This window comes from Adelges cooleyi, unplaced genomic scaffold, assembly GCF_023614345.1.
Source record: "Adelges cooleyi isolate 19-005CV unplaced genomic scaffold, UGA_ACOO_1.1 ACOO_flye_CR_arks_rails_tigmint_CR_PRNA_651, whole genome shotgun sequence".
In the NCBI taxonomy this organism is placed as follows: domain Eukaryota; kingdom Metazoa; phylum Arthropoda; class Insecta; order Hemiptera; family Adelgidae; genus Adelges; species Adelges cooleyi.
The window spans coordinates 12,316,818-12,343,497 of record NW_026096352.1 but is presented as its reverse complement, the minus strand read 5'-3'; the positions used below and the strand labels follow the sequence as shown (position 1 = coordinate 12,343,497).

General features: G+C 35.1%; 1 protein-coding gene across 2 annotated transcripts in view; it reads right to left on the bottom strand.

The window, feature by feature from the left end:
• The window catches only part of LOC126844413 (transcription factor collier), a 51,285-nt gene extending 26,584 nt beyond the window's left edge, over nt 1-24,701 (bottom strand). For both annotated transcript variants that reach the window (XR_007686573.1, XM_050582595.1), the window contains exons 1-6: nt 24,435-24,701; nt 17,416-17,569; nt 15,695-15,758; nt 15,553-15,608; nt 10,848-10,921; nt 10,158-10,226 (exon numbers count right to left, since the gene is read on the bottom strand). Coding sequence is in view for 1 of the 2 variants with exons in the window: in XM_050582595.1 (XP_050438552.1) it covers nt 10,158-10,226; nt 10,848-10,921; nt 15,553-15,608; nt 15,695-15,758; nt 17,416-17,569; nt 24,435-24,625 (608 nt within the window). In the remaining variant the exon portion in view is untranslated. The remainder of the gene's footprint in view (nt 1-10,157; nt 10,227-10,847; nt 10,922-15,552; nt 15,609-15,694; nt 15,759-17,415; nt 17,570-24,434) is intronic.
• Between the last annotated feature and the right edge of the window lie 1,979 nt (nt 24,702-26,680).

Here is a 26,680-nt window from a genome sequence, read left to right as displayed (position 1 = left end):
GCTATTACAAATAATTAAATATATCGGTTACACGCGTTTAGGATGTTACGCGAAACATGGCAAACGTTTTGTATAGTCGAAAGCGGGCTTCGAGGAGTATACTCATTCGACAACCGCAATGCGTTGTCCCAGAACGACTGCGCTGCCTTGTATCTAACCGTCTAATTACTACCATCATAATATTATCACAGATCAGCTCACTCAACCGAAATCAAAGGAAATGTTTAAAAAGAAGAACTCAGTGTAGCCGTATGAATTAGTATTAATTATCGTGCAGATATTTTAGAACATTATTGCAACTAGACCTACATTTTAGGGGGGTACTAAAATTATAATATATACCTGACTAAACATAATTCTTATCTTCAAACCATAAGATACAACAAAAAAATATTCTAAAATAAACATTTTTAACATAGTATGTACGTTGTTAAAATTGTTCGAGTACATTTAAGGATTGGGGATGCTAATTTTGAGTCTAGGGGTGCTAAACTCCCCTTAGCAGCCCCCTAGTTATGCCTATGATTATTGTACAAACTTCTTATCAATCATAAGATTTAAACGATTGCCGACTATAATATCACAGATAATTTCTTTAATCTAATCTGTGATATTATTATTTTTTTTTTGATATGTATAAGTTGCTAGGAAAGAATCGGACGGCACTCGCGGGTGGTGCGGTCGCGGAAAGGCAAAGGCTAGACCGAATACAATTATTATTATTATCAGCACTTCATTTTCACGGGCAATGGGTTTTTAGCGACCTCGCACAATAACAATATAATAACGATAATAATAATAAAAACAATACGGGCCAATTGCGGGTTCCGAGTGTACACACACACACAACAGATGTGCTCATTGTCGCGACTATTTTGCAACCGTGTGTGGCGGCGATGTCGGTATATACATTTATGTATAATAATACAAACACATTGTTCAAAGATAGGAGGGAAGGGGGAACTGCAGTGCATATTATATAAAATATATTATAGCTGAAAGGTCGTCGGACAACAGCTGCTGCTGCTGCTGCCGAAAAACCGCCCGCTATTTGATTATGTGTATGATATTAGGTGTAACGAGAGGAGGCGTCGGATTACAAGCTATACACGGTACACGGTAGTCCACGGTGGTATACACTTGTCCGGGCACGGGCAACAATTCACCCTTTTCCCTCAAACTGGTGGGTTACCCGAAAACGCACCGAGAGGCTCCGACAACAATGTCAACAAATGCTCGGGTAAGCCCGCGACAACTACCCTTCGTCCGGTGTCCGCCCCATTCAAAAGACCTACACAGCTATGTTTACACACACATATACTATTATCAGGACCCACACGGTTTAGCTGGTACAGGCAGAATCCGTTTTTGGGTGGTAGCTTGTTTGGGTGGGTGCAAGTTGCAAGAAAGTAACGATTTTTCAATTCGGTCAAAGGCTTATATCAAAGGACCTTTTAATGAATCGATTATACTTTTTAATTATATACAATTAAGTGCTAATTTTAACTTATTTTTGCCGGTGTACAAATAGAATTAATTTCAACCTCGATTTTTTTTAAATTCTCCTCGTCGTTTAAAATGAAATTGGTCACGCGACCTTCTTAATAACTAACAACATCAACAGTGTATTGAGTAGATTTTGGCAAAATTTATCTCCTATTTAATTAAGTGGATAGTCCATAAAAGTCTATATTAATGTCCCAAAAAAATTTCATTACAAAAGTATTTTAAGACTTAATTTAACTAAAAAAAAAAAAAAAATGTTAATTCTTAAAGTTTCTGACTAAACGACAATCTGAATAGATAAAGTATAAATACTCTCCCGGCTAAAAAATATTACTTTTAATTAAATTTAAATTATGATTATTATTTTGAGCGGACTTTTGGAACTTAATGAAAAAAAGTAATTTTTCGAGTGGATGCCACGATTGAAGATAATAGTGTCGCCCAACGGCCAACGACAACACTCTCATTTCACGGCAACGAAGTTAATCTAAAAAAACATCCGTTTCGATTAACTACTGGCGCTCTTATCCGTGATTCAAGATCAACAATCAATCAAAATCTATGATCTAAAATAAAGAAACCGCTGTACCCATGTTCAGAACTGTAAACAATAGCCAATATGTATGAAACCTAACCGTATCGATTAAGATACGCACCGTAGTGGAAATTGAAAACTCTAACGGCTGCAAAATATGATTAAGTTCAATATTATTGTTTTTATGGAACAGATTTCAAATTTTTAATGAGCGAAATATTAGCGTAATAGCGCTTACTAACACATAACTTACCACCCACCTAGGGGTGGCTCAGACCCCCTCGGTACTGGATTGTTTCTCATGGATACCTTTTGCTCCTTTTGATAAATGCCTCGGTTACCGTCGGTATCCGACGTCCCATATATATTATTAATTTTTTACACACACATTTTTTTTTCTTCGGCCTAATTATAATATTCTTATCTACGACGGTCTGGGTATAATAACGATGCACACGTGATGACAGCGCCGTGTTGAAATTGGGCGACCACCATCGCGACAAAATATAATTTAGCACCATCGACGACATCATAAATTTCATATTCGCCCTTCGACCGGACTAACGAATACTCATTAAAATAAGAAAACGTCTTCAAACCAGAAACAATCGAGGCACTGCGGTCGGTTCTGAGCTGTTGCGTGCCGCTTACCACGTAGTAGGAGCGACAAGGGTTGTTGTATTATTACATTTTCGGTTGAGAAAAATCCTGAAAAAAACATCCAGGGAGATGGTCTCGTTTCGCACGCGTACCTGTATAATGGAGTTGTGAAAGTTTCCAGAAATTCCATACGCCGGTGGCTGGGTGAAGGAGCTTTGGGGGAGGTGAAACGACCGAGGGTAATAAATCATATTATTCCGGAGTCGGAATTGAACGTGCGAAATCGCGTTACCCGCGTTAATAACACATCCCTTCGCCGACTTTTTCTTTTCCTCAATTATTTATTGATGATATTATTATTATAATAATATAACAACCAACACCCGCCGCACGGGTCCACGATTCGTCAGACTGTCTCGTATACCGGTGCCCGTTAAGCTACGGGTTCGTGTGTGCTGCTGCTGATGCCTCTACTACTTGTGCTCTGTGTCCGTCGACAGCTGTCACCGCGATAATTCCATTAATCATCCACGCAAAACGAGCGTCCGCCCAAAAACGTGCGCACACCAGCTCTACAGCACAGCAGTTAGTAGCTTTTATGTGTGTAATACATGTAAATAGAAAAATAATACCCACTCCAACGAGGCAGAAGGGTCACCGCGGTTACGTCATCGTCCCGGGGACTCAGGTGGTCATCGCGCGTTTTTATGTCTACCATAATACAATAATATTATTATAATATTGTTGATCGCTTCCAGGGCGTTTTTGTCATTACGGTATTATCGTTTTTTGGGGTTTTCATCCCTTTTTTTTTTTACATCACAATATTATAATCGTCACTCGTCTGCGGTTATTGGTTTTCTTAATAATTGTTATCATGAACATGACACGTTAGGATAGGTACTGTGGTGTTGTTCTACCTATATTGTGTTTCCTACGGCAGCGTTTTTGTTAAATTGATCGTCGATAATTAATTAGATATTTGAATTGGCCAAACAACCGCGACCGATAGAACATAATAACATAACGAATTGCAAATATTTACCCGCCCAAACCAACGTTTATTTACAACCGCCGCAATGTGTACTAATAATAATATACATCATAGGCACGAGCGTCCGCCGGGGAGGGGAGAGGGTTGGTAAAAGAGGGGAAAACTACCCCCACGCGCATTTCCGTGTTTATGTTGTGTTTAGTTTTGAAATAAATTATAACAGTATACATACATAATATCGCCTCAGAACTAGACGAACGTGTTCAACAAGCCATGCCGACAGAATTCCGTTTATAATTGTTTACTTGGGTTATTAGAGCGTAAGTCCTAACCGATGCACAATCCTCCTTTTCTGTTTTTATGCATTCCTGAAAAACTGGCTTGTTCGGTACTTGCATTCGATATTAAAAATATCAATTAAACAGGTTGAAACTTGAAAGTGATTTTTTAGTACAATAAAATACAGAAGTTTAGTTGTATTATTAATTCAATATTCAATTTTGGCGTAACATATTAAGTAGTATGGTTTGTTATGAACTTTGACGTTATATCATGTTTGGACTTGATAAAATCCTTCGGTCGGCTGCTTTCGTTCATGACCTAGGCGTACTTTATACACTGCCTAAACCGTTCGGGGTTCGTTTTACACCTCATGTGGCCGTCGGTCCACATAAATAAGCCAGGCTTAATAATATTATAAGGATAAAGAAAAAAAAAGGACTGCCACAAATTACGAACCCCTTTGACAATAACTGTAATTATTCTTTAAAAAATAAACCAGACAAACTATGTCGCGACTATTTAACGAGCTACAGAATATATGAAAACTGAACAGTATATGTATATATAGGTATACATGTAGGTGTATGTACGTTTCCGGACAAATTTATATACCTATTATTGTAAACGCTATCGCGGTTTATCGATTCGCACTCGGGTCGCTTTATTACACTTGCAAAACAACTATACCGACTTCGTCGCTACCACCGCCGCCCCCTCTGAGGGGGTTCGAAATAGGTTTGCCTGTTTAAATCGAGGAGAGACCGTCGATAATAATCTTACGGCGAAATTGGACGCAGCTGTCGGTCCGGCTTGTTAAATTGATTCGTTTTTATATATATATATATATATAAAAAAAAAAAAAAAGATACTAATAATAATAATGTTGACCGTCAACGACCCAACGGCCGATGTGTACTATTTCGGAATTCAATCGCAAGCTCGGTCGAGTACAAAATCAAATCAAAATCAATCATACAGACGTGCCGGTCGAAAATAAAAGGAAAGAAGTGTACCTAATCTAGTTTCATCGTCACACATGCGGGACAACCGCAAAATAAACCAACATAATATTCTTCACTGCGGTCACAATGCAATCGGTTCGTTTTGTAATAATAAAATCGTATTTATCGACGAAAAACTCGTCTGATTTACATGTTATTTGAACTAATTTTAACAAGACTATCAATAAAACATTTTGTATCAATAATCAAGTGACAATAATAAAGTTACAATTTTTTTTTTGTAAAATTTAATAAACGAGATGGTCGCAAGTTTATTTATTATATCGTTAAAAGCATAGATATTTAACGGGTAAAAAAATGATTAAGTAATTAAACTTTAACATTAAATATCTTTGTAATTTTTGGACAATTAAAAAAAAACTTGACTTTTTATTGATTTTTCTATAAAAAAAAACAAACAAAATAAATCTGGTCGAGAAGAAAATTGAAAACATTTCGGACGAATAATAGGTTTTCATATTTACTTGAGTTGTTTAAGATACTTGATCAATAGATCTCAATTAAATATAAGTTGATGTTTAAGGGGAAACATATTATGTTGATTGTTCTAAAAACGATTCGTGTATAATATAATTATCAAGCTTGTGATTTTTAGAAAGTGTTATTTTAATATTTTCAAAAAACAATAAATAAGTACTACTATTTTGGAAAAACAACACAATATTATAACGGATATATTTTAAATTTGTATCCGATATCGAACCTACTACTTTGAGTAATTAAACTACTGTATACACTCACAGTAATTACATAATATATAAATAATATGTATTTATGTGTGTTATATTGAAATTCAATCTCGAAAATAATAGTTCTGGTCTATAAAGTACTACAGCCGAACGCGTTAAAGATACTCTGGTGTATTATAACGTGTATTATAACCATACACAATAATAATATATTATCTTTACGATCGGATGTGTATAATGGCGTTGTGTCGAGCAAACGACGGTAGGTATATAGACTACACCTCGAAAACAACACTCGACGCGTAACGACATTAAGAACTATTGAGTACTGTTTGTGTGTTGTAGCAGTTATGGGGAAAAACTCCTTGTAAAATATAAAAGCTTTTTTTTCAAATATTCTAAGGCTTGTGTCGAAAATATGATAGCACTGTCCTGTAAAAGAAAAGATAATAATACGAATTTCTCTCTAAAGTATTTGTGATTTTAATCACAGTTTTTCTGCACCGCACCTGCAAATCTTTTAAGACACTCAAAAAAACAGTTGAAGGAGACATGAAAGTTAATCGCAATATAAAAACGGGGAAACATTAGTCTTACAGTTTTACACGGAAGTTAGTACTGATATATATATATATATATATATTTCTCTAGAAAAAACCGATATCAATACTTGTTTAAAATAATTAGGTTTTAACCTCTTATAGTGCGGTCTATTTCAACAAATCTCTCACTAAAAAATAAATGTAGGTATTTTTAAAAGCACTAATTATAAGTCTTAAGGTTTTTAGTGTTTCAAGCCACCCCCCCCTGATCCCCACCAATGAATATTCTTTCAAACCCGTCAACACACACACACAATACTAAGTACTAAATATATAATACTAAGAACTACAGCTTTAACCGTTTTAGAACCTTCATATCATTATGCACACACTTGAAAGATCAAATATTCTTAAAATAACGAGTATAATATTATTATTATTGTTGTTGTTGTTGCTACTGCTATGTTTTCAGGGAAAAATAACTTCTCCAAAACTGAGTGGCGACATCTTAACATTTATGTGGCCGCCTAGCCTGCCACGATGAATAATCCGACTTGTCGACTTTACAATCTCATCCGCCTGGCACTTATAATTCCGTTAAAACACCCGGTTGACAGGTTTCAGGCTACACAGCCGCTGCCAAGTTTTGACAATTAATGTTTTCCAAGGAAATCCGATATTTCTCCACCTCGTGGAAGTCGACCATGAAACGCTACTGCACTTAAGACGACCGTGAACACAACACCGCATTGAACACCAATGTTGGATAGCTTAATAAACGGTCTACATAATATTAAACAAGTATATAGTGGTATAATAAGTTTGAGCCAGAATTGTTTGATGGTTTTCCAACTACAACGGATAAATGCATTCACACAATATAAATAATATAGTAATACCATCATCATTTAGGTTATTGCATTGTCAATTACATAAAATATTGTGAACTTTCCTACCATAATGTCATATAATATGCTTTAAGACAACTACTAAACGTTTATCCGGCCCTGGAAAGCAGTATAACATTTTTTATGACATTCTAAATGATCTTGCGTACACTCAACCAAGCCAGTATCCGCCATCGGTGTGTACTTTGCGGGTTTTAACTGCGGTTCGCTTGTCCGAAAGCGAAAATCGCCGGCGTGCAGGGCAGGGCTTAAGCATAACCGAGAGGCGAAGGGCAAAAGACGAAGGTCCGACGACAAAATGGCATCCCACGGGAGATGCGCACAAGGGAGATGTAATAAGACACATGGGGTTTGTTTTCTTTGTTATAATATTCTATCGGGGGGTGCACCACAGCTATTTTTATCTGCACCGAGCCATATTTTTCTCTTCTCCCTTCGTTATGGGTCCAACATAAAAATCTTTAGAAACCAGACGGTTTTTCTTTCATTCGACGGTCGGGTATTATATATATATATATATATATGATTATGGCCACCGTGTGGCGTTTGTATAAAAAAAATATATATATATATATATAATATGTATGTGTGTATTTGTGTAAAATCGGAGAGGACGTAAGTTCTTCGTAGCCCGCGGTATATAGTCTCATCCGATTTGGATCTGTTGCCGGCGGTGCAATACGAACGCGCGAGTATAAGGGAAAAGAGAAAAAATGAAGAGATATTCAGAAATATTCAGAGAAATAAAAAAATACACCACCGAAGCGCATAAAATAACGGCCTACGCCGTCGCCGAATAATAATAATATTATTATTAACCGCGCCAGTAGGAATATATTATACGCGTATTACAGTATGTAAGTATATTATAATATTTTCCTCTCCGCGTTCGGCACAATACCTAGGTATGTATTAAATCAAAAGAATATCGTTGGAGAATTTGTGTGTACTTGCCATTCACGATACCTACTACCTATGTACTTACCTACCTATTATGCATGTACGATAGGGGTGGGCGACGACCTTTGGTTATTTTTAAATTTTTTTCTCAAGTGACGTGCAAAAGCTCCGGCCAAATCCCGTATTATATTATACCACTATATAGGTACTGTACTATGATAATTTATAGAAACCGTAATAGTCGTTATTACGTTGTCGTTTTCTTCGCGCGTCACGCCAACAACTTGAGGGTCAGCTCAATTTTGATAAAAGGTTTTTTGTTTGTAAGTATGTATGTGTATGTGTGTGTGTGTGTTGCCCAAAGTTCAGTTCGATTATTTTGACGGATGGGAGAACTGTTTCGTCGGCACACACCGTACCTATACGACTTAGGGTCAACCTCGTTAATGAAACACGGAAGCCTCGGGTACAAACGGTTGTTTTAATCTAATCCATTACCGCAACGGCCACACGAAAGCCCCTCCCCTCCCCTGCTCACTCCATCTTACACATACATACATACACACTAACTAGCTCCATTGCAAAACGTTTTATTTTTGCATGCCAAACGTTACGTAAACCGTGGTTTTGCATGGCTCAAATTGTAAAATATATTATCATTTATTATAAATCTTGTGTGGAATTTTATTCAGTTGAATTTATTTTTCAATATAAATAGGAATCGATTTGTGGTCTGAAAATATTCTTATTATAAATGCAGAATATTATGTTAGTCTCTACTCTAATACTATACCCAAGAGGATAATTACAAAGTGTCAAAAAGTACAGAGTTCAGTTATATTTATACATTATTCCCACAAATTGTTAAACAAAAAACTATTATAGTTCCATACAACGCGGTTCTATACAGCCAAAAATATAGTTACTCTAGACCAATAGCCAATGAACTGCTTTTACTCATTGTTAACAACATGTATATTGTGTTGCAACTTGCTTGTCGTTTGATATTATTAATTATTTTATATAATTATATTATTTTTTGGAATTTTAATTTCAGTAAGTGTTCAGTGACAAAAAAAAAGTCAAAACTTACTAAACCACAATATAAACGACAGAGCCTAACTAATTAATCTTACTGGAATGTATTAATGCTTTGATTTCCCCATAGTATTTACAAATCTGAATTGTTTTAGTGAAAAAAGTATCACTTATAAGTATAATGTTTGTTTAAGAATTTGAATTTAATCGATGTAGGTATGCCTGTAATGATAAAACGTATAAGATATATTTAGGAAATAGTATTGAAATATTTAAATCATTAATATTTGTCTTTTTGCTAAACTTTGTTGTAATATTAAATGTTTAAATCAAATAAAAAAATGTAGAGTTTAAAAGTGTTAAAAGAATGTATACGTCTCTTAAATAGTATAATAATTATTATCAAAAATATTAATAATAAAGACGATCTGTTAATGATATTTGACAGTGTGATATAATAATTGTTCACCTACTTTGTAAAAAAAAATATTTTTGATAGTCAACTTCAAATATAGGTATAAACAAGTAAGTTAGTAAAAAAAAAATATCACAACATAAAATTTGTCTTTCAGTGTTTTTTTTATCCATTATAATAATAAATATGTACAATCAAACGTTTGTATTATGTTTTCCCTGTGGGTAATCATGAAACACACTTGTATTGAATGGGTTTTTTTTTTACTAAAAGCATAACGATTATCTTAAACAAAAATACAGGGTGTTTGTGGTGTTTTAATTGGTTCTGGAGGGTGGCAAGGACGACGGTGACGTTAGATAAAAGGCGGAAGAGCAGAAGTTTGCGCTCAAAGCGCTCTCACCCGCTGGGACGGCTTATTAGCAAACGGATCTCTTTGTGGTATTTAAGCCGTCGCGTTGAACATGGTACAGGAGGAGTACCACGAGGGAGAGAGAGCGGATCGTCACTAAAACGACTGAGATGTATATTATGTAGTTTTTTTTACTAAGTAAGTGCTTAAGTTATTTGAAAAAAAAAATAGAGGGTGAAACGAAAGATCTTTCATAACAAATACGCGGCTAAAATAAAAACCTCGGTAAAAGAACGGCAGTATGTATGAATTTCGTAAAAATAATGACAAAAACAAGAACCGTTTTTTAAAAATAAAATAAACCGTTTTCTTACCTGTCTATGATGACCGGGTCGGATGGCGTTTCGTTTCTGTTGCCGCAGCTCTTCTTATCACAGCATCGACTACAAAAGTAAACAAACGGACAATGAGACATATTTTACTGGTATTATTGTGCTCGAGGAAAATTCATAATGTCAAACGCGAAATGACATATCATTATTATATTTGTCGTTTGGTATAACTATGTGCAATCGTTTGCCGGCCGAGCACCTGCACACGGTCTCTCTCGCGGGACTGCCGCCATACGTGTCACGGATTCTTTTTGTTTTGTTGAAAATTGAAAAATAAAAGTCATTCCGCTCATGACTTGGCACTAACCACCGGCGTGTCTCTCCCCATTTTCACCCCCGGTAAGTCGGTCGAACATTTGGCGGGCAAAGGAATGTTGTCCGACCGCGTACAACATGGGTAATAATATTATACATTACACGAATATAATAATAATAATAATGAGGGAGGAGCGTAACAGCCATAATATTTTTGGACCTTACATCGATTCATCATCATCTCTGTATTATATGCTTAACGGTGTTTTTCTTTTTTTTTTTTTTTAGCAAAGAAAATTCGCTGTCACCCCGAGAATTTTTGAAATATTATTACAGCGACACGTATACACTATGGACAACAAGAAAATAAATAATAATACCTAATAACAATACTGTGTACATTATAATATACGTTACCTGCACATGACTTCGTGCGTGAGCAACACCCGGCACATTTCTGGATTCTTGTCTTGGCCCTCGTAAATGATGGCCTGAAAAAAAATGGAATGACCTAAATATCAGTACACAATAATATGTATAATAATAACAATGATAATTATTTAAAATAAGCCAGTCAATACCGCACTAATCAATGAAAATATATAACAACTAATTGCCCGGGTCGGGTACACGGTAATAGCATTATTGAGTATAGATAAATGTTATAATTGTAAGTTAGAACTAATCTAAACAAAATACGTTTTGAAATCGGCGCACCAAATATTGTATTCTACAAGAGGTACAGCCTTTGTTGTATACGAATTAGTTAAAAACCTCATACGATGACAATTTACTATATTTTTACACACCAAACCTCATCAAAACATTTAGAAATATTATGTATGTATTTCAAAAAATTTCCGTGTGGGTTATTGTAGATTCATTTGAAAAAAATTAAAAATGAGCAAAATAAAAAAAACAAAAAAATACACTATACATCCCGTCCGAGCTTATAATATATTATATTATGTAACATATTAAAGGAGCTTAATGGCATTAGCGTTGTGTAATAGATTTTTAAACAACGGCTCTGATGGCGGTCCGTGCTGGGGTGTACGGGTTCGAACGTAAGACGGTTAATCCGGAGGTCTTAGGCCGGCTAGAATCAGGGGGTGCAATTTTATACGTTACTGGGGCTTTGCCTCGTTCCCCGGCATACCCTCTCCCCACCTCCTGTCCTCGAACGGGATTTAGTACACCCCATTTTGTGTAAGGCCAATAAATACCGTCTAATTGAATGCGTGTGCAAGCAAAAAACGTGCCCCATGTGCACCTACCCCACCCTCGGCGTGCCTAAAAATATTGATATTATAAATTCATAATATTTTGTACGTTATTATAGCGTACGAAAAAATGACTTGAGCGTATCTTTAGTAACGAATTACTATCTTATAATATGTAAAGTTGTTTGGCATAGGTATTGCCTAACTAAACAACCGCCCCTTGCGTTGGTTCTGACCGCGACTATTGCAAAAAATAAACGTAGTACTCACATAATATTATTGTTGTTTATTATAATTTTCAAAGTATTCCACTATATTTATATACGTATCCATGTAAACGGGGGGGGGGGAGGGGTACATTGTTGTACTGTTTGCGTTAATTCTACAATATGTTCATTTATAATAGATGTACCGTACTATAGCCGTTTGGTTAATTAAGTTTATGCGCACATCGCAAGTTTTAATAGGATCTACCAAGTGAAATTGCTTTGTCCAGTTTGGGCCTGACTGCAAGTTAATTAGTTAAACGTAAATACATAATTAAAAATAGTGCTTTATTGGTAGAAAAGCGTTTACCGCCAACGTTATACGTGTACACGTATAAGAATAAAATTGTTATCATCATATCTGTTATTCAAAAAACGGCTCTAAACCATTATACGCATTAGTTCATAGTCAGCGTATTTTTTTTTAAGATATTTTTTTATATTATTGCATTACTAGTCTTGAATCGTTTTTTTGATGAAAAGTTAGGATATTAGCCAATCGGGTCGTTATGCATATCAATATCGTGTGGGTATGTGTGCAACAACAAGCTCGGGTGTGGCCATGTGATGATGCAGTTATAATATAATTGCTCTCGGATAGGTGGACGAATGTGTGTGTGTATGTTTGTGTGTGCTGCAACTTGGCAACAAAACAAATAGATAAGGACTATAATATTAGCGTTTTGCAGTATCTCTACCGCTATGCCGAGCGTATAATATGACCTCCAGGCATGCCGTCACGCACACACAAACGTTGGTAACGTTATACGTACATACAATACTACTAATATCGTTATTATTATATTATGTGTACATGCATAATATTATAGTAAACATAACTTACTGAGTATCCGACAACTATAATACATACATATATATATACTTTCCCGAGGATGCGAAGGGGGTGTTGCGCACGAAGAAGTTATCCACAAGAGGAAAGGGTTTGGTACAGACGGGGCACACGCGTTCTATCCATGCAGTGCACATACACACACACATAATACCATAAGGTCATCCCTTGCTGTTAGTCATAAGCCTAGACCTCGCAGTATCGAACGGGGGGTGAGTGGGGTGATGGCGGAAAGAGTTGGTTATAATAATAGTGTACATGTAGACTATAGTAACATTGTAAATGCAACTCGTTACATATTTATTTTGGATTGGACGAACTTACACGGTGTAAAAAATACTATCATATTATGATAATAACAATAATATTATCTTCGTCCGACTATCGTGCACGCCTACAATGTACACCAGCTAGTGTATTATTAAGCTCTATCGAGTTGCACCATTATAGTAATATAATATAATAAAATATTCCGTTTTACAACCAAAACACGTGGCGAATGAAGTACAATATTATAATATACGACTCTCGCTAACTTATCGAATCGAGCTAATAATAATTAAGTATTGAATTAATTTCGTTAAAGTAAAAGCTGTTAGTAATATAATTGATAGATTACGTGTAAAAACGGTAATAAATAATTATGGTAATTTAAAAAAAATATCGTTGTTCAACTCATTTTCCAGTCTCGTTTTTTTCGGATATTCAAAATACAGCGTTGACCAGCGATTATGTGATATTATGAAATGTCATCATCGGTTTTGGAGAAGTTTTATACGTTTTTTTTTTTTAAGTGTATTTATTCGTACGGGACTAGCAACAGGTTTGAGCGCACAAATGTAGTTGGGTAAAAGTTTCACAGATAATGATCCACACGGTAAAACCACTGCACACGCCACTATGGTACTATTACAGCTATATACTATTCAGTTTACCGGATAAAAATTCGATTTAAACTTTTATGCACTTCTACGGTATTTTATTTTTGTTTTGTTTTTGTCACGTTTCACGCCTCGAGCAATTTATAAAATCCAGACAGTGCGTACCTACATGGCTGTGTTGTTTTTTTTGTTTTTGGTTTACTCCCTAAAGCGCCAAATAATAATAAAAAAAATCCATGAATCCGTTTATTAAACTAGATAGGTATACCATATTATCGGCAGTGACGGATAGGAGACTGTGTGATATGGCTTAACTGGGGAATAAGAAGACGATGAAGACGTTGATGGCGGCTGATTTTTCTGACCATAACAGCGAGTTAATATAGTATATAGAACTGCGTCGGTCAGCATAGGGGAGGTATATGTAGTAAGTATACTTCCCCTATACCGATGGAAAAATTATGTTAATCGCTTGCGCCAGGGTCGTATAACGCGCGGGTGAACCATCGAAAGTCTCGCTCGAGCCCTTTCGGCGAGTGTGATATATTTATATTACATTAATAATAATCGCATAATGATAATAACTCGGTATCGGCCGGGCGATCACCGGGGGATAACGCCGGCAAAGGGCAAACAAAACGAATAATAAAAATGTTTAAAAAAAAAACCTACAAGAGGTGATGGGTAAAGGGTAGATTCCGATCGACGATGGTCTTTCGAGACGAGCCCAGAGTGCCGGCGTTTGCGAAAACATTATACAGTGTACATGCATATGGGCCGCGTGTGTTGATAAAGCCGTTTAGTGGGCGTACGCCGGGAGAGGAGAACCAGGGGCCAAGGAGAGCAGCAGGGGCAAAAGCGAGGGGAGGTGCCGGTAGAATATTATATCAGATTGCGGCCGACCAGAGGCGTGGCACGTGTCGCACAGATATACAAGTATACATATACACATGCACGCGCTCTCGGAGCACACACGTGCGGCGTACAGTCGTTTTGCGTGTACACGCCGGATAATCACACGGGCCAGGAGAGAGAGACCATGTTATATGATCATAATAATAATAATAATAATATATTATTCCTGTATACGATACACGGGAACGCGGCCAAACGACGGCGGAGGACCGATTCGTGTATTGAGACGTCGACAAGTTCGGTTTTATCCGTTTGTGTTTGCTTACACGATCGGTGGCCGTTCGAGATGATTATTCGGTAAACACCCGACCCCGGCCCCCGTCGTGCGAATCGAATCGCGCACAACAATGGGGCGAAAAAACGGAATAGATACGGAATTAAAAGCAAATACAGACCTTTATCGACACGTCGGATGATAAAAAAAAAAAAAAAACGCTCGCATATTGTCCGACGACCACTCGCCGCGGCCTTTGAAATCCCTAATGGGGGTATCTTTCCCGAAGGAATACCGTTCGAGGAACGCCGCCGACCCGTTTTGTAAGATCTCTTTTACGCGAAGAAAAACCGCGGTATACCAACCGGTGAATCTGGCTCAACGTTTCCTCGGTAGTCCTTTCCCGGGAACTAGTCCGGCAGTCGAATAAAATATTGATACCTAAACCTATCAACAACCGAGTGGGCTATCCGGGAGACCCGAGCACGCCCAGTAAGGTAAACATGAAGGTAATTATGCATTCCTTTCATTGGGAAGTTCCTGTCGGCAAACAGTCGGTTCCCGAGAAGTCATAATGGAAAGTGTAATCTGCCAAAGTCAATTTATCGGAGACTGGTGTGTAAAATGTGTATTGATGTTTTTGTCATCCTTAAATAAAATATAAGACTCCCGGACAAGTAATCTGTAGACGACCAAATACGATTATAACGATACGATTAATACGATTACGAAATTTACGATTCATACGAAATACGATTATATGATCAGCTTACCTGTTTGGTAACGGTATCGATGAGTCGCACGAAAATGTCTTGTTCTTGTCGTACACCTGAAACACATAGTAACGCGATGAGCTTAGACTTTTGCTATTCTCAATGTACGTTTTCTTCATTATTAATATTTTTTTATCATTACCGTTAGCGTACAACAGCTGCAATCTATACTGAATGCCGTTGTTAGTTTTCTGGGACTCGGACTCCTGTAAAATAACAAATAAAAGGCGAGTGTAGTTAAACAGACATATCATTATTATTATTATCATATTGTCTAAAAATAAAAATACATTTTGATTTTTTAATGGACAATATTTTAACAGCGAAACGTTTTGAATGTTTTTATTACAAACGAATAATAATAATAATAGTAATAAATTCGAATAAAATAATAATAATAACGAACAACTGCGGGTTGGTATACCGAGATAATAATTATAATTATGGTGTCAAAAAAAAATAAATCATGGTCGCACATGTTTGTGTAGAGACCATCGCCAGACGTTGAAATACTGTCACACTAAATTATGTTATCGCCTGTACCAGTCCAAGTCTGGTAAATGTAAACCGAAATCATCGCCTATGAGTTGAGCGAAATTCCACATTTTACTCAAGTTAATATTGATCACTAGAATGAATCGTGTCGGAGCTTGAAATTATGTTAAACAGAATATTGACATAGTAATCTACACGTTGTTCACACACTGTCGGTAAAATAATGTTTCAAGAAAGAGCGAAAATAACAATATATTATACTACTATAATGTGATAACAGAAAAGATTTCATGGATAAATTTATATTTTCGATTTTTTCTTTTCTGATCATATATTTTTAAATGAAATGGAAATGGGTGTAATGATGTTTCTATAAAATATACACCTTACAATATGTGTGTTGAAAAAATAAATGTACCCGCAACAACTTGTATTTCTATTTTATGCGTCAAACGGGAAATAAAAATTATCGTTGACAACGTAATCGAAGTTCTCGTCGAATATGACATATTTTATTGGTGTAATTATTTACAAGTCGACAATACAAAAAAAAAAAATATCAATCGTTTTAAACGCTTAAGTACGGACAACAAAACGATCATTGGAACACAGCGGTTCACCGGTCGCGTGTCAACCGGCACGTGGCTCTCGCCTCTTTTGTGTTTTTACCCGTGTCCGGGTTTAAGCGAAAAACATCTAAGTCTTTCCATTAATTTTGTTTTCATAGAGCCCGACCATTTTAAGGAAGCCACACCGTTAGCCGTGGACTCGAACATCAGTTTGACAGTGCAAACAGTCGTTCTATAACATAATATCTATTTTACATACTATTTATACTAAGTAAACACAGATAGGTTTAATGTATAATAAACTAGATTGCTTTCTAGCGATAAGAACATTGAAGTCGACGTAGTCCATTTTTGTGGAACTTATGTGTGTATAAAATAATATATTATATACATGTATATTTGTCTGTGATTCTGAGCTATCAACTTAACTTGTAATTTAGTAATTATTGTTAAAAACATGCGATGAGGTTCGAAATTCGCACAAAGATAGCGAAAATTATAACTTCACATATTATTATCTCTATTGGCGGTATGTACACTTAGCAATCTAGTTTATTATTATACTATATAATATCTGTGAATAGTAATGATTTAATATTATTATTATTATTACTCTATGGTGTTCATTATTGTTTTTAGTGTTGTCGCTGTGAAATTAGGTATGGAAAAAAAACAGGGCCAAATCGAAGAGTATTCCTGTTTTCCAATCCGACCAAATGCTATTGTTATATTCAGCACACGACCTACGTGTGCCTAAGTATACACTATAAAAAAAAAGCTGATGGAAATACATTCTTACCTGGTCCTTTTCGATGAACCCTATGAACGCCGTCCGTTCGATTTCAATCGGTTGTTGTGATCTGTCGTACAGCGCAATCACAAAATGAAAGAAATTGGATTTCCTCAGATTACTGGGTGGCTGTTTTTCGAAGTGCGCCCTCGATACGCCAATACTGCAATAAACACAAAAAGCAACGACGATTAATAATAATTATTTACATTAGACTTTTGCAAAGCAAAGAGTGTAAAAAAATAAAAAAATAAAAATATAACATGGACAAACATGTGCATAATTATTTTTTACAACGATTATCACCCTTTAGCCGATTTTGCCAAGTAAAACCATAAAGCCTAAATAAACGTTAGTGTAATATAATATAATATGAAAATAGTGTTTATCAAATAGTTCGTTTACATGCAGTAATAATTGTTAAGTCAAAAATGTACAACAACATTATTGGTTTACTTGAAATTTTTAATCCCAGAATAAGTTTTAATACTATAATCTGGGAATTAAATTTAATAGTTAATTTTCATCCTGACAAATTTCCGTTAAAAACGAGTTAGCATGTACTGGATTAACTTCATTCGCATTAAGTTTATCCGAACTGACGACTGCTTGTAAACGTAGTAACTAAATTTAATTCAATAATAGTACTCTTGGCTTGGACCGGATCTAAAAAGGTGTTAATTTGATTTTGTTAATTTTTACCAACTATTGGGATACAATTACAATAATAATAATGTTTTAAATGTATTAATTTGTTAACACCTGAGTATAAATAAATAAGTGATATAGCGTCTTCATTGTGATGGAAAAACAACAATTAGACTAAGTATCATCCAAAACATTACATTAAATCTTTAACTTTGGCCATGAAATGTACTGTGTTTGCCTGTAATTAAGTATTTCTAACAAGTTCTAAAATTATAATTATGCTACTTAGTAACATATATTTTGGTTATATCGACACAACGTCGTTGAAGGTTATTCTATAATGTGTATTTTAAGTATACATTTTTTTTTATAAACAGGGTTTGTTGGTAGAATATTTTTAAATTTTTTTATGAACATTTTTAACTAGTTTTGTTTGTTTTTTTTTTTAAATTTATTTCTCACATTTATTCCCGACAAGGAAAATATTAGTTTTTTTAACTATAATCATAGTGTGTACTCGGCTTGTTAATAAACGTTGAAAACAAAAACTATGGTCGGCGACAACGAACTGACATCAACCGATATAATAACAATAACAACACCACAGTTATTATTATTAGTAGTAATATTATTATAATATATACATCAGATACATTTAGGGGTAGTCGATTGTTATTAACGGCGAAACTAATATAATATTCGGAGCTGTCGGCGCTTGTTTCCATATTGACCGTTGGGAATTGCATTGACAACATATTTTGTACACTTTTACCTCTGTTGTAATAAAACTATTGCTGACGCACATGTGTATACTTTTCCATACATCCCATCAATCCGCCTCCGTTCCTCTACCCCTCGTGTCCACCCAACGATAATAATTTAATGTCCATTTTGTTCGCTTCGTAGGTACCTAACTATCTGGTCAATGTTTCGCTATGCAAGGCTATATATAGTAAATATAATATTGACAATATAGCATTTTGTAATATCAATAATATTAAAAGCGCTCGATGTAATAATTATTATCGCCGCCCCGTCCGTATGAAATAGCGTTACAATATTATTATACTTATATTGTACGTACATAATAATAATAATAATATGTACATCGTTATTTATATTGTGACCATTTATTTGTTGTTCTTGTTTTTTTCCCCTATTGTTTTAGCTCATAAAATATTTACAACCGTCCAAAACGCTGGACGGTAACTCGCCGCAATTCGATTATACACACAATATATACACTGTACTAACGTGCGTGCAGTTGGTCGACTTCATCATCGACATTATCATTATCATAATAAGCATTATTGTTTTTTTACCAACATTCGTCGTTGCCATTATTGTTCATGTTGTGTAATAAAAAAAAAAAAAGCTAAAAAAGTATACCATCTAGTTTTATTGTAGGAATACACATATTGGACTGCTATTAACACGACTGATACAACATAGATACATAATATACATTTAATGATTAAAAGTCACCTTTACAAAGTATGATATAACCGCGTTATGACTTCGCTTGCCAGCTGATAATTTGGATTTCAACATGTTGTCCATAACTCCAAAACAATTATGTCGAGATGGGTAAAAATTCTCCAGGGAAGGCTGTTTCGGTTTGACGAGCAAGGAGAAAGTTAATTTTACTTCATCTCTATACACAGGGTGATATGTTTGACACTCGATATCTCTTTAAAACACTTGCAATTTAGTAGTTTATCGTTTTGAAAAAAAATATTTGTTCGAGTCTTGTTTTTTGAATAAGATATAGATACCTAATTAATACATTTTTACCGTTTTTTAGTATTTTCCAAAGCCATATCATCTTTTGAATCTTTAACGGTATTATTATACTAAAGTACTCCTGAAACTGAATTGTGATTATTTTAAAAAAAAATCAGTGTCTTGGCGTTAAACGGATCACCCTGTATTATAAACCCAACAACCAGCGACAAGACGTATTACTACAATTTTACAGACCAAAAAAATAAATACACAACTCGGGCAGTCCGTTTATGTCTATCATAGTAATAACAATAACACAATATGGACGCTGAGAAACCGAAAAATTCTCAAAAGCCATGACGTGTTATATCCTGCCGAATAATGTAGTTTGGGGGGTAGCTTTTATATTTTATTTACTTATACACATGAACCCGAAGAAAAATGGAAGTTAATGCCGAATGAGATTCCGTTCGATACATCTCGAAGCCCCATATATTCAGCGCTTTTTATAGACAATAAACCAAAACGGAAACATCAGCGTTATCTTATTGTATTAGCCGTCGAATGAAGCGATGATGCTTCGTTCGTAGAACAAAACCGAAAATTATAGTATATAAAAAAAAAAAAGGAGTGTAGCAAAAACGATCAGAGTATGTACAAAACCGTATTTGTAACGAAGCCGTTGGGGGTTTACGCGTAATCCCAGCAAAACAAATACAAAAACCCTTCCTAAATAATTTTCGTCAATACGGAAAATACACTTTCCCGTCTTATAAGCAAATGGATTACTTTTTAGAAACGAAAAAAATATATATATAATATAACGATAATGTAATAACGTTGCGGAAAAATTACATTCGAAAGTCGCGGATGGCAAAATAAAAACATAATACACACAAACCAAAGTTCAACAAAAATCAAATGTATCTTCACTACATTCCTCTGTGTTTATTTTTGCGGCAGCTCTTCCGGGAAGCGTGGCTTTGTGAAAGTACATTATAGCTGATGTTGCTCCTTTCCGGATTGTTGTGTACATACATAATATAATACACACGGTCACGTCTCTTACCTTGTGTTGTATGTAGGTAGGTAAGTGCACCCGGCGGAAAATCCACACACCGAGCCCGTTATTATTTTTATGCACTGATAAAAGTGCCACAGTGAATCGAATTAACCACCGGCAGCGCTATATAATACACCCGCCATGTTTTTTCATTTTTACCATCCAACGTCACCCGGTAATACAATTATTATTATTAATATCGAGAGTATCGCTCCGTTCAGCAGTGTTGTCAATATTAATATGTTATACAATTATAATATTATTAATACTGCGGCCTACATTGTCAACAGGATCCGTTTGATTCGCATTAAATTTGCCTTTTTTTATTTGCCTTTTTTTTTACCACGCCCGTCTAAAAAAAAAAAAACATTACCCCGTTTATTACACCCTCAAAGCTGTTCATAATCACGCCCAATGTCGAACAGATTAAACCCGGTGCCGCACTTACAATGTTGTTCGTCCTAAACAAAGTATAACTCTCTTGAAATCTAGGTAACGACCCGTCTCCCACATTAATTATGTTCTGGTTTTAATAAACGATTACATAGTATTCGCCTAACCTATAAAAAGATATAGAAAACGGTAAAAATCGTAACGAAATTCGTAGAAACTAGATATTACGAGTTTTATAACTTCATTAGCTGCTATAACTTTGCGCACTTGTTACTCTTTGGTTTTACGCATATAATGCATTTGTATATGGTAATAATTATTAATATAGATTGATTGTATTTTGCCAAAATCGAAAATATTAAAAAAATAAATTTACCATTCTAGTATACACTAGGGAAATTATTTTCATCAACGCGTTGTTTACCACATTAACCGTACCCAGCTAATTATAATTATTTACCTAGCTGTTGGCATGCTATTATATTGCATACACAAAACGCCGTTTTACCGTGTGGAATTCGGCATCAGATGATACCTGTCCAGTACAATAATAAATTATTGTGTGATGTGATAAAACAACAAATCCTTCTAGACTTGCGGACGGTTTTTTGAAATGTAAATAGGTAATGTAGAGAGTTAATGTGTAAGTGTGTACGAGACTGCGTCCCCGGGAGACTACAGGCGAATCCAGTGAGATATTATTTTACCACCGTCTTGTTTATAATATAATCAATAGAGCGCGGTATTGGCGCAACTAGAAGAAAGGGGGGAGGAACTAAGGAATTTCAGACCTTATAAAAACAGCTCTGAATGCTCCCTTTAGAATTTCAGTAAAATAATTATAAACCTTACACGACCAAAGATATTATTATAAGGTACATATTATGATTATCCGGCCCGAAGGACCATAAAATGCGAATTTTATATTATTGAAAATAATCGACTGACGCGGTTAACTATTGAGAATGTGACACCGTCGCATGGCAATGCAATAGTATTAAATTCGTTTCGGCCAGGTCTACTGGTTTGTTTCAACACAATTGAGCAGCACTAATGCGACCTATTATCGCTTTCCGGCTGCACCGGGACGATACTGATAATAATTATGACTGATGTTGTTGTTTTCGTTTGTATATTAATCTTTTTAATAATTAATCTCGGTTGCGGAAACTTTCATAATTTTATAAGCGAAAAAAAAACGGTAAACTCTTCTTCCGACCCGTCGCTTGGAAACTTTTAAAACATGTTTATCGCAATTTATAAAAGTTATAATCGTCCCTAACCGACGATGGCTCGACAAATGACTAGGCTCGATTATTGTTGCTATACTCACTGTCAAATATCAAAATAAATAACGATAAATTGTAATATTTTATGAAATATTTTTGGCATAGGTACAGTACAATAGAAAGGGTGAAGGTCAACCAATAAATGAAGGCCAACAAACCTCTTTTTCGTATTCTGTTCGTCCCTATATTATTATGTACACCCTTTCTCGTGTGCACAACAAAACATTGTTGTTTGGTGGGCCAACCAAAAGTCATGTTATATTATTCTTTATTCCATCACCTTATAATTGACGTTCGATTTACAATTGCTATGTTTAGTAGATTTATTATCCGCTCATCACATATTATATTATATTATCTATATCCATACAGTATAAATTGTTATGTAATTATACAATAAATTAGATATTTTGAATATTTATTCATATGATGTATATAATATTAGGACCCATACATAAAAATAATTATTTATAATGATAGCTAAATGTTTGTTAATATTTTGAAATTATTTTTAATTCATATTTTGATAAAGTACTAGATACATAATTATCCGAATCATGGTAAGAAGCAATGTGTTGTTTAAATATTATTAAAACACAGAAAATATTAAAATAAAAGTAAAAGTTAAAACATTGGAACTATTTTATAACACTTAAACAATATTTGGCAAATAATATTTTTTATACATATAGTTTTTTGTCAAAATATAATTATAAGTAGTTAAAAAAAAAATGAAAATTTGTTTGCTGTTGGTTTACTTTTGGTTATTATTATTAATACCTAATTTCTTAAATTATATGCTTTAAATAGTGTTGTTGTGTATAAATACACATTTATATATATTTGATATATAATAATTATAATTACTTTTATTTTAAATAATGGAAATAATAATAACTATTATATATATTTTTTATAATTTATATATGGTACGGAGAAGGGCGATAATGATTTTAATGCAGTTTTTTAAATAAATGTTTTCCCTATACAATATTCTACACTGTATTACATGTTTGATTATTTATTTTATGATTTTGAATTACTATGTTTATTCCTAAATCAGCTTGTTTTCCCTAGTTATTAAAATGATAATTTTAAATATTATTATTAATTTTCTTTTTATATAAATATCACTTTTACCACGTATTTGTTTCTTATAATTTTTATTTAAATAATCTGAGTATATTGATTTAAAAAAACACTTTAAACACTAGTAAATGTGATTTTTTACATTTCATAGAGGAACCTAAATAATTGCTTTATTTTGTGTAATCAATTTTTTTAAAACTACAGAATTTGTTATAATTTGATTAAGAGAACGACACTTCACTCATTTAGTAAAGTATAGGCAATTTTTTGAAAAATCTTATTTTAGAGCTTCAACTATAATTTTTACTTATTAATATTTAATACAGTATTGAGGATTCTAATAGATTTGTTTAAACTTTATCAGTGTTGTAGCGTTATGATTTTTTTTCTATATTAATACTCATTAACTTTAAGAAACAAATAATAATTAAAAAAAATTTTTTTTTAAAAGTTACTCAACATTTGATTTTTATAAATTACTGAAATATTGTAAACCCTTTACTAACAACATCAAAGATAATCAGCACTAAACACACATGAAAAGTTCTGTATTTTCTATTGTCTAGAGCTGAATTTTTGGTGTACTTAATTTGACGATTTTTTAAAAGATACTTCATTAGGTTTTATTGGGCTCTGGTCAAAACCGACGCTGACCAACGTTTGATTGTATAAATTATTCAGGTCGGGTACAGTAGTTTTTAAATGCTATTTTGGGGGGGGGGAGGGGCGGTTGGGTTAATTTAATTTAAAATGTATAGCTCGCGAGTTACATATACTACTTTAACAATAAAAGATGCAAATCAATAAATTTTGTTAATTACCTGCTTTGATCTATGATGGACGGCTGCATCCAGGACCTGGGAACGGACAGCTGCGAGTTGGCCAGCGGTTCTTCTTTGAGTCCGGTGACAGGTCCGCGGGCCTGGTGATGATGGTGATGATGATGGTGATGGTGCAGCCCGGACAGGCCGGGCGAACCCGAGTCTTGATGGTGATGGTGTAGGCCGAACATGAGGCCGGCTGCGGCCGCGTTCCGGTGATGGTTGCCGGGCGTCGGATACAGTTTGCGGCCCCACGCGGCCACTGGATCCAGTTCGCCTGGACCACCGCCTCCGCCGCCGCCACCGCCGCCACCACCGCCGACTACGCCACCGCCGCCGCCCAGCGTGCCGAGCGAGGACTGCCACGGTGCCGCGACCGCGGCGTCAGCATCGCCGCCGGTCGCGCCGCCCGTCCAGTAGCCGACGCCGGCCACCGTCCGTCCGTCTTCTTCCGTGGACACCACCGTGATGCCTTCCGGGCCCACCGTTCTATACGACGTGTCGGACAACGTGCGTAAACGTGTGGCCGGCAGAAGCACTTTGATCAACGATAACGACGGCGTGCCGAACGCGAGCAAGACGACGATGAGGTTTATATCACGGTATATTAATAATTATTTTTCGACGAAGCGTCGGACATGTGCGTCGGGAGAATAAAAAAATAAAAAAAAATTAGAGACTTGGGGAATTGCAATAGAAATAATCACTAGTCTCAATTATAGTCTCGCGAGAACGATATGAGCCGCATATGAGATGGTGCAGAGAGAGTACACGTTGGACCACGCGCGCGTGTGTACTTGACCGACTAGTTGTCCCGGTGGGAGTGCGACTAAACTCACGGAGGATATCCGCGATCCGAGTCCCGTCGGCCGTCGTAGGGGGTGGTGCGCGTGTGCGTCAGTTCTTCTATGTGATAGTCAGTGCATGGGTGTGTGTGTGTGTATACTGTTCTGATGTTATCGTGTGTGTGTGGTAGCCACGTCCCTGTGGTAAAGCGGGACACGCCCATACCGGCAGGGACGCTGACTCGTTGTCACCGCCTACCGGCCAATGACGACGCCTGCACTAGCGGTACCCGCTGTCGCCACCGGCCGCGTCCCGACTGACCGTCACATCGGCCGCCGTCGTCAGACCACGCGGACGCCGACATCCACGGGACGAGACCGTGGACGCCGCCAGTATGATTATTTTGCACGCCTGCTATTTCGTGCGGCGATATGCTCAAAATTTAACACAATTTTATACAATATGCCACTTAAAGACAGCAGATTTAAAATTTTTAACTTTCAAATAAGCACTATAAAAAAACCCATCAAACTTTACAATATTAAGTCGCAAGTATAAATAATAGCTTTAAGTACCTAAATAAAAAAAGCAATTTCTTTTTTTATTTATGTATAGTACTTTATGTAGTCTAAATTAAAACAATACATTTTTATTTCAACTTATTTTTAAAATAATTATATCCAATACATTAGAAATCATAACTGTAATATTTAATTGTTATAAGTATAACAGGAATTTTACACTTAGGTAAATGCATTATATTTGTACGGTTTACTTGCCGAATTCCAAAATTCTCGGTTCTCTTAATAAATAGGTACACTTAGGCTAATAATATTCAAAAAATCTATACTGGAAAAATTAGGTAAACATGTAATAACCGTTAAATAATATAATAATATAGATATACTACATGTTTTATTAGAATATTTTTTCGGATTTTTCAGACTAAAAAAAGGTCCTTATGGCGATCTAACTTATTACAGAAGCAAATTCTTGTAAAATTTTAACTCTTTCGAGTTACTAATTTTTACAGGGGTAAAAAATACTCTAGAGAAAAAAATTATTGGCATTTAGATTGTCATCATAAAAAAAGGAAAACAATTTGACTTTAAAAATATTTTGAAAAATGAATATTGAAGAAGTTTTAAGTCCTATATTTGACATAAATAAAGTTTTTTTTTGTAAATGCTGATAAAACAACCACTCTTACTTCTCTTAAATTGATTTTCGAAGGGTTACAAACAATTCTAGAATTTTCTCTATTTAATTATGAAATAAACTCAGTGTGAAAAATTCAAAAACAAATATTTGAAAAAAAAAATTCAAAATTATAAAAATGTTTCAAATGTGTTTCAATTTTTAAAATTCGATAATAATTTACAAATAAGTACTGAATAATATTATGAAACGATTTTGAGAAAGAAAACAACAATAATTCGTGGACTTTTAATTTTTTTCAT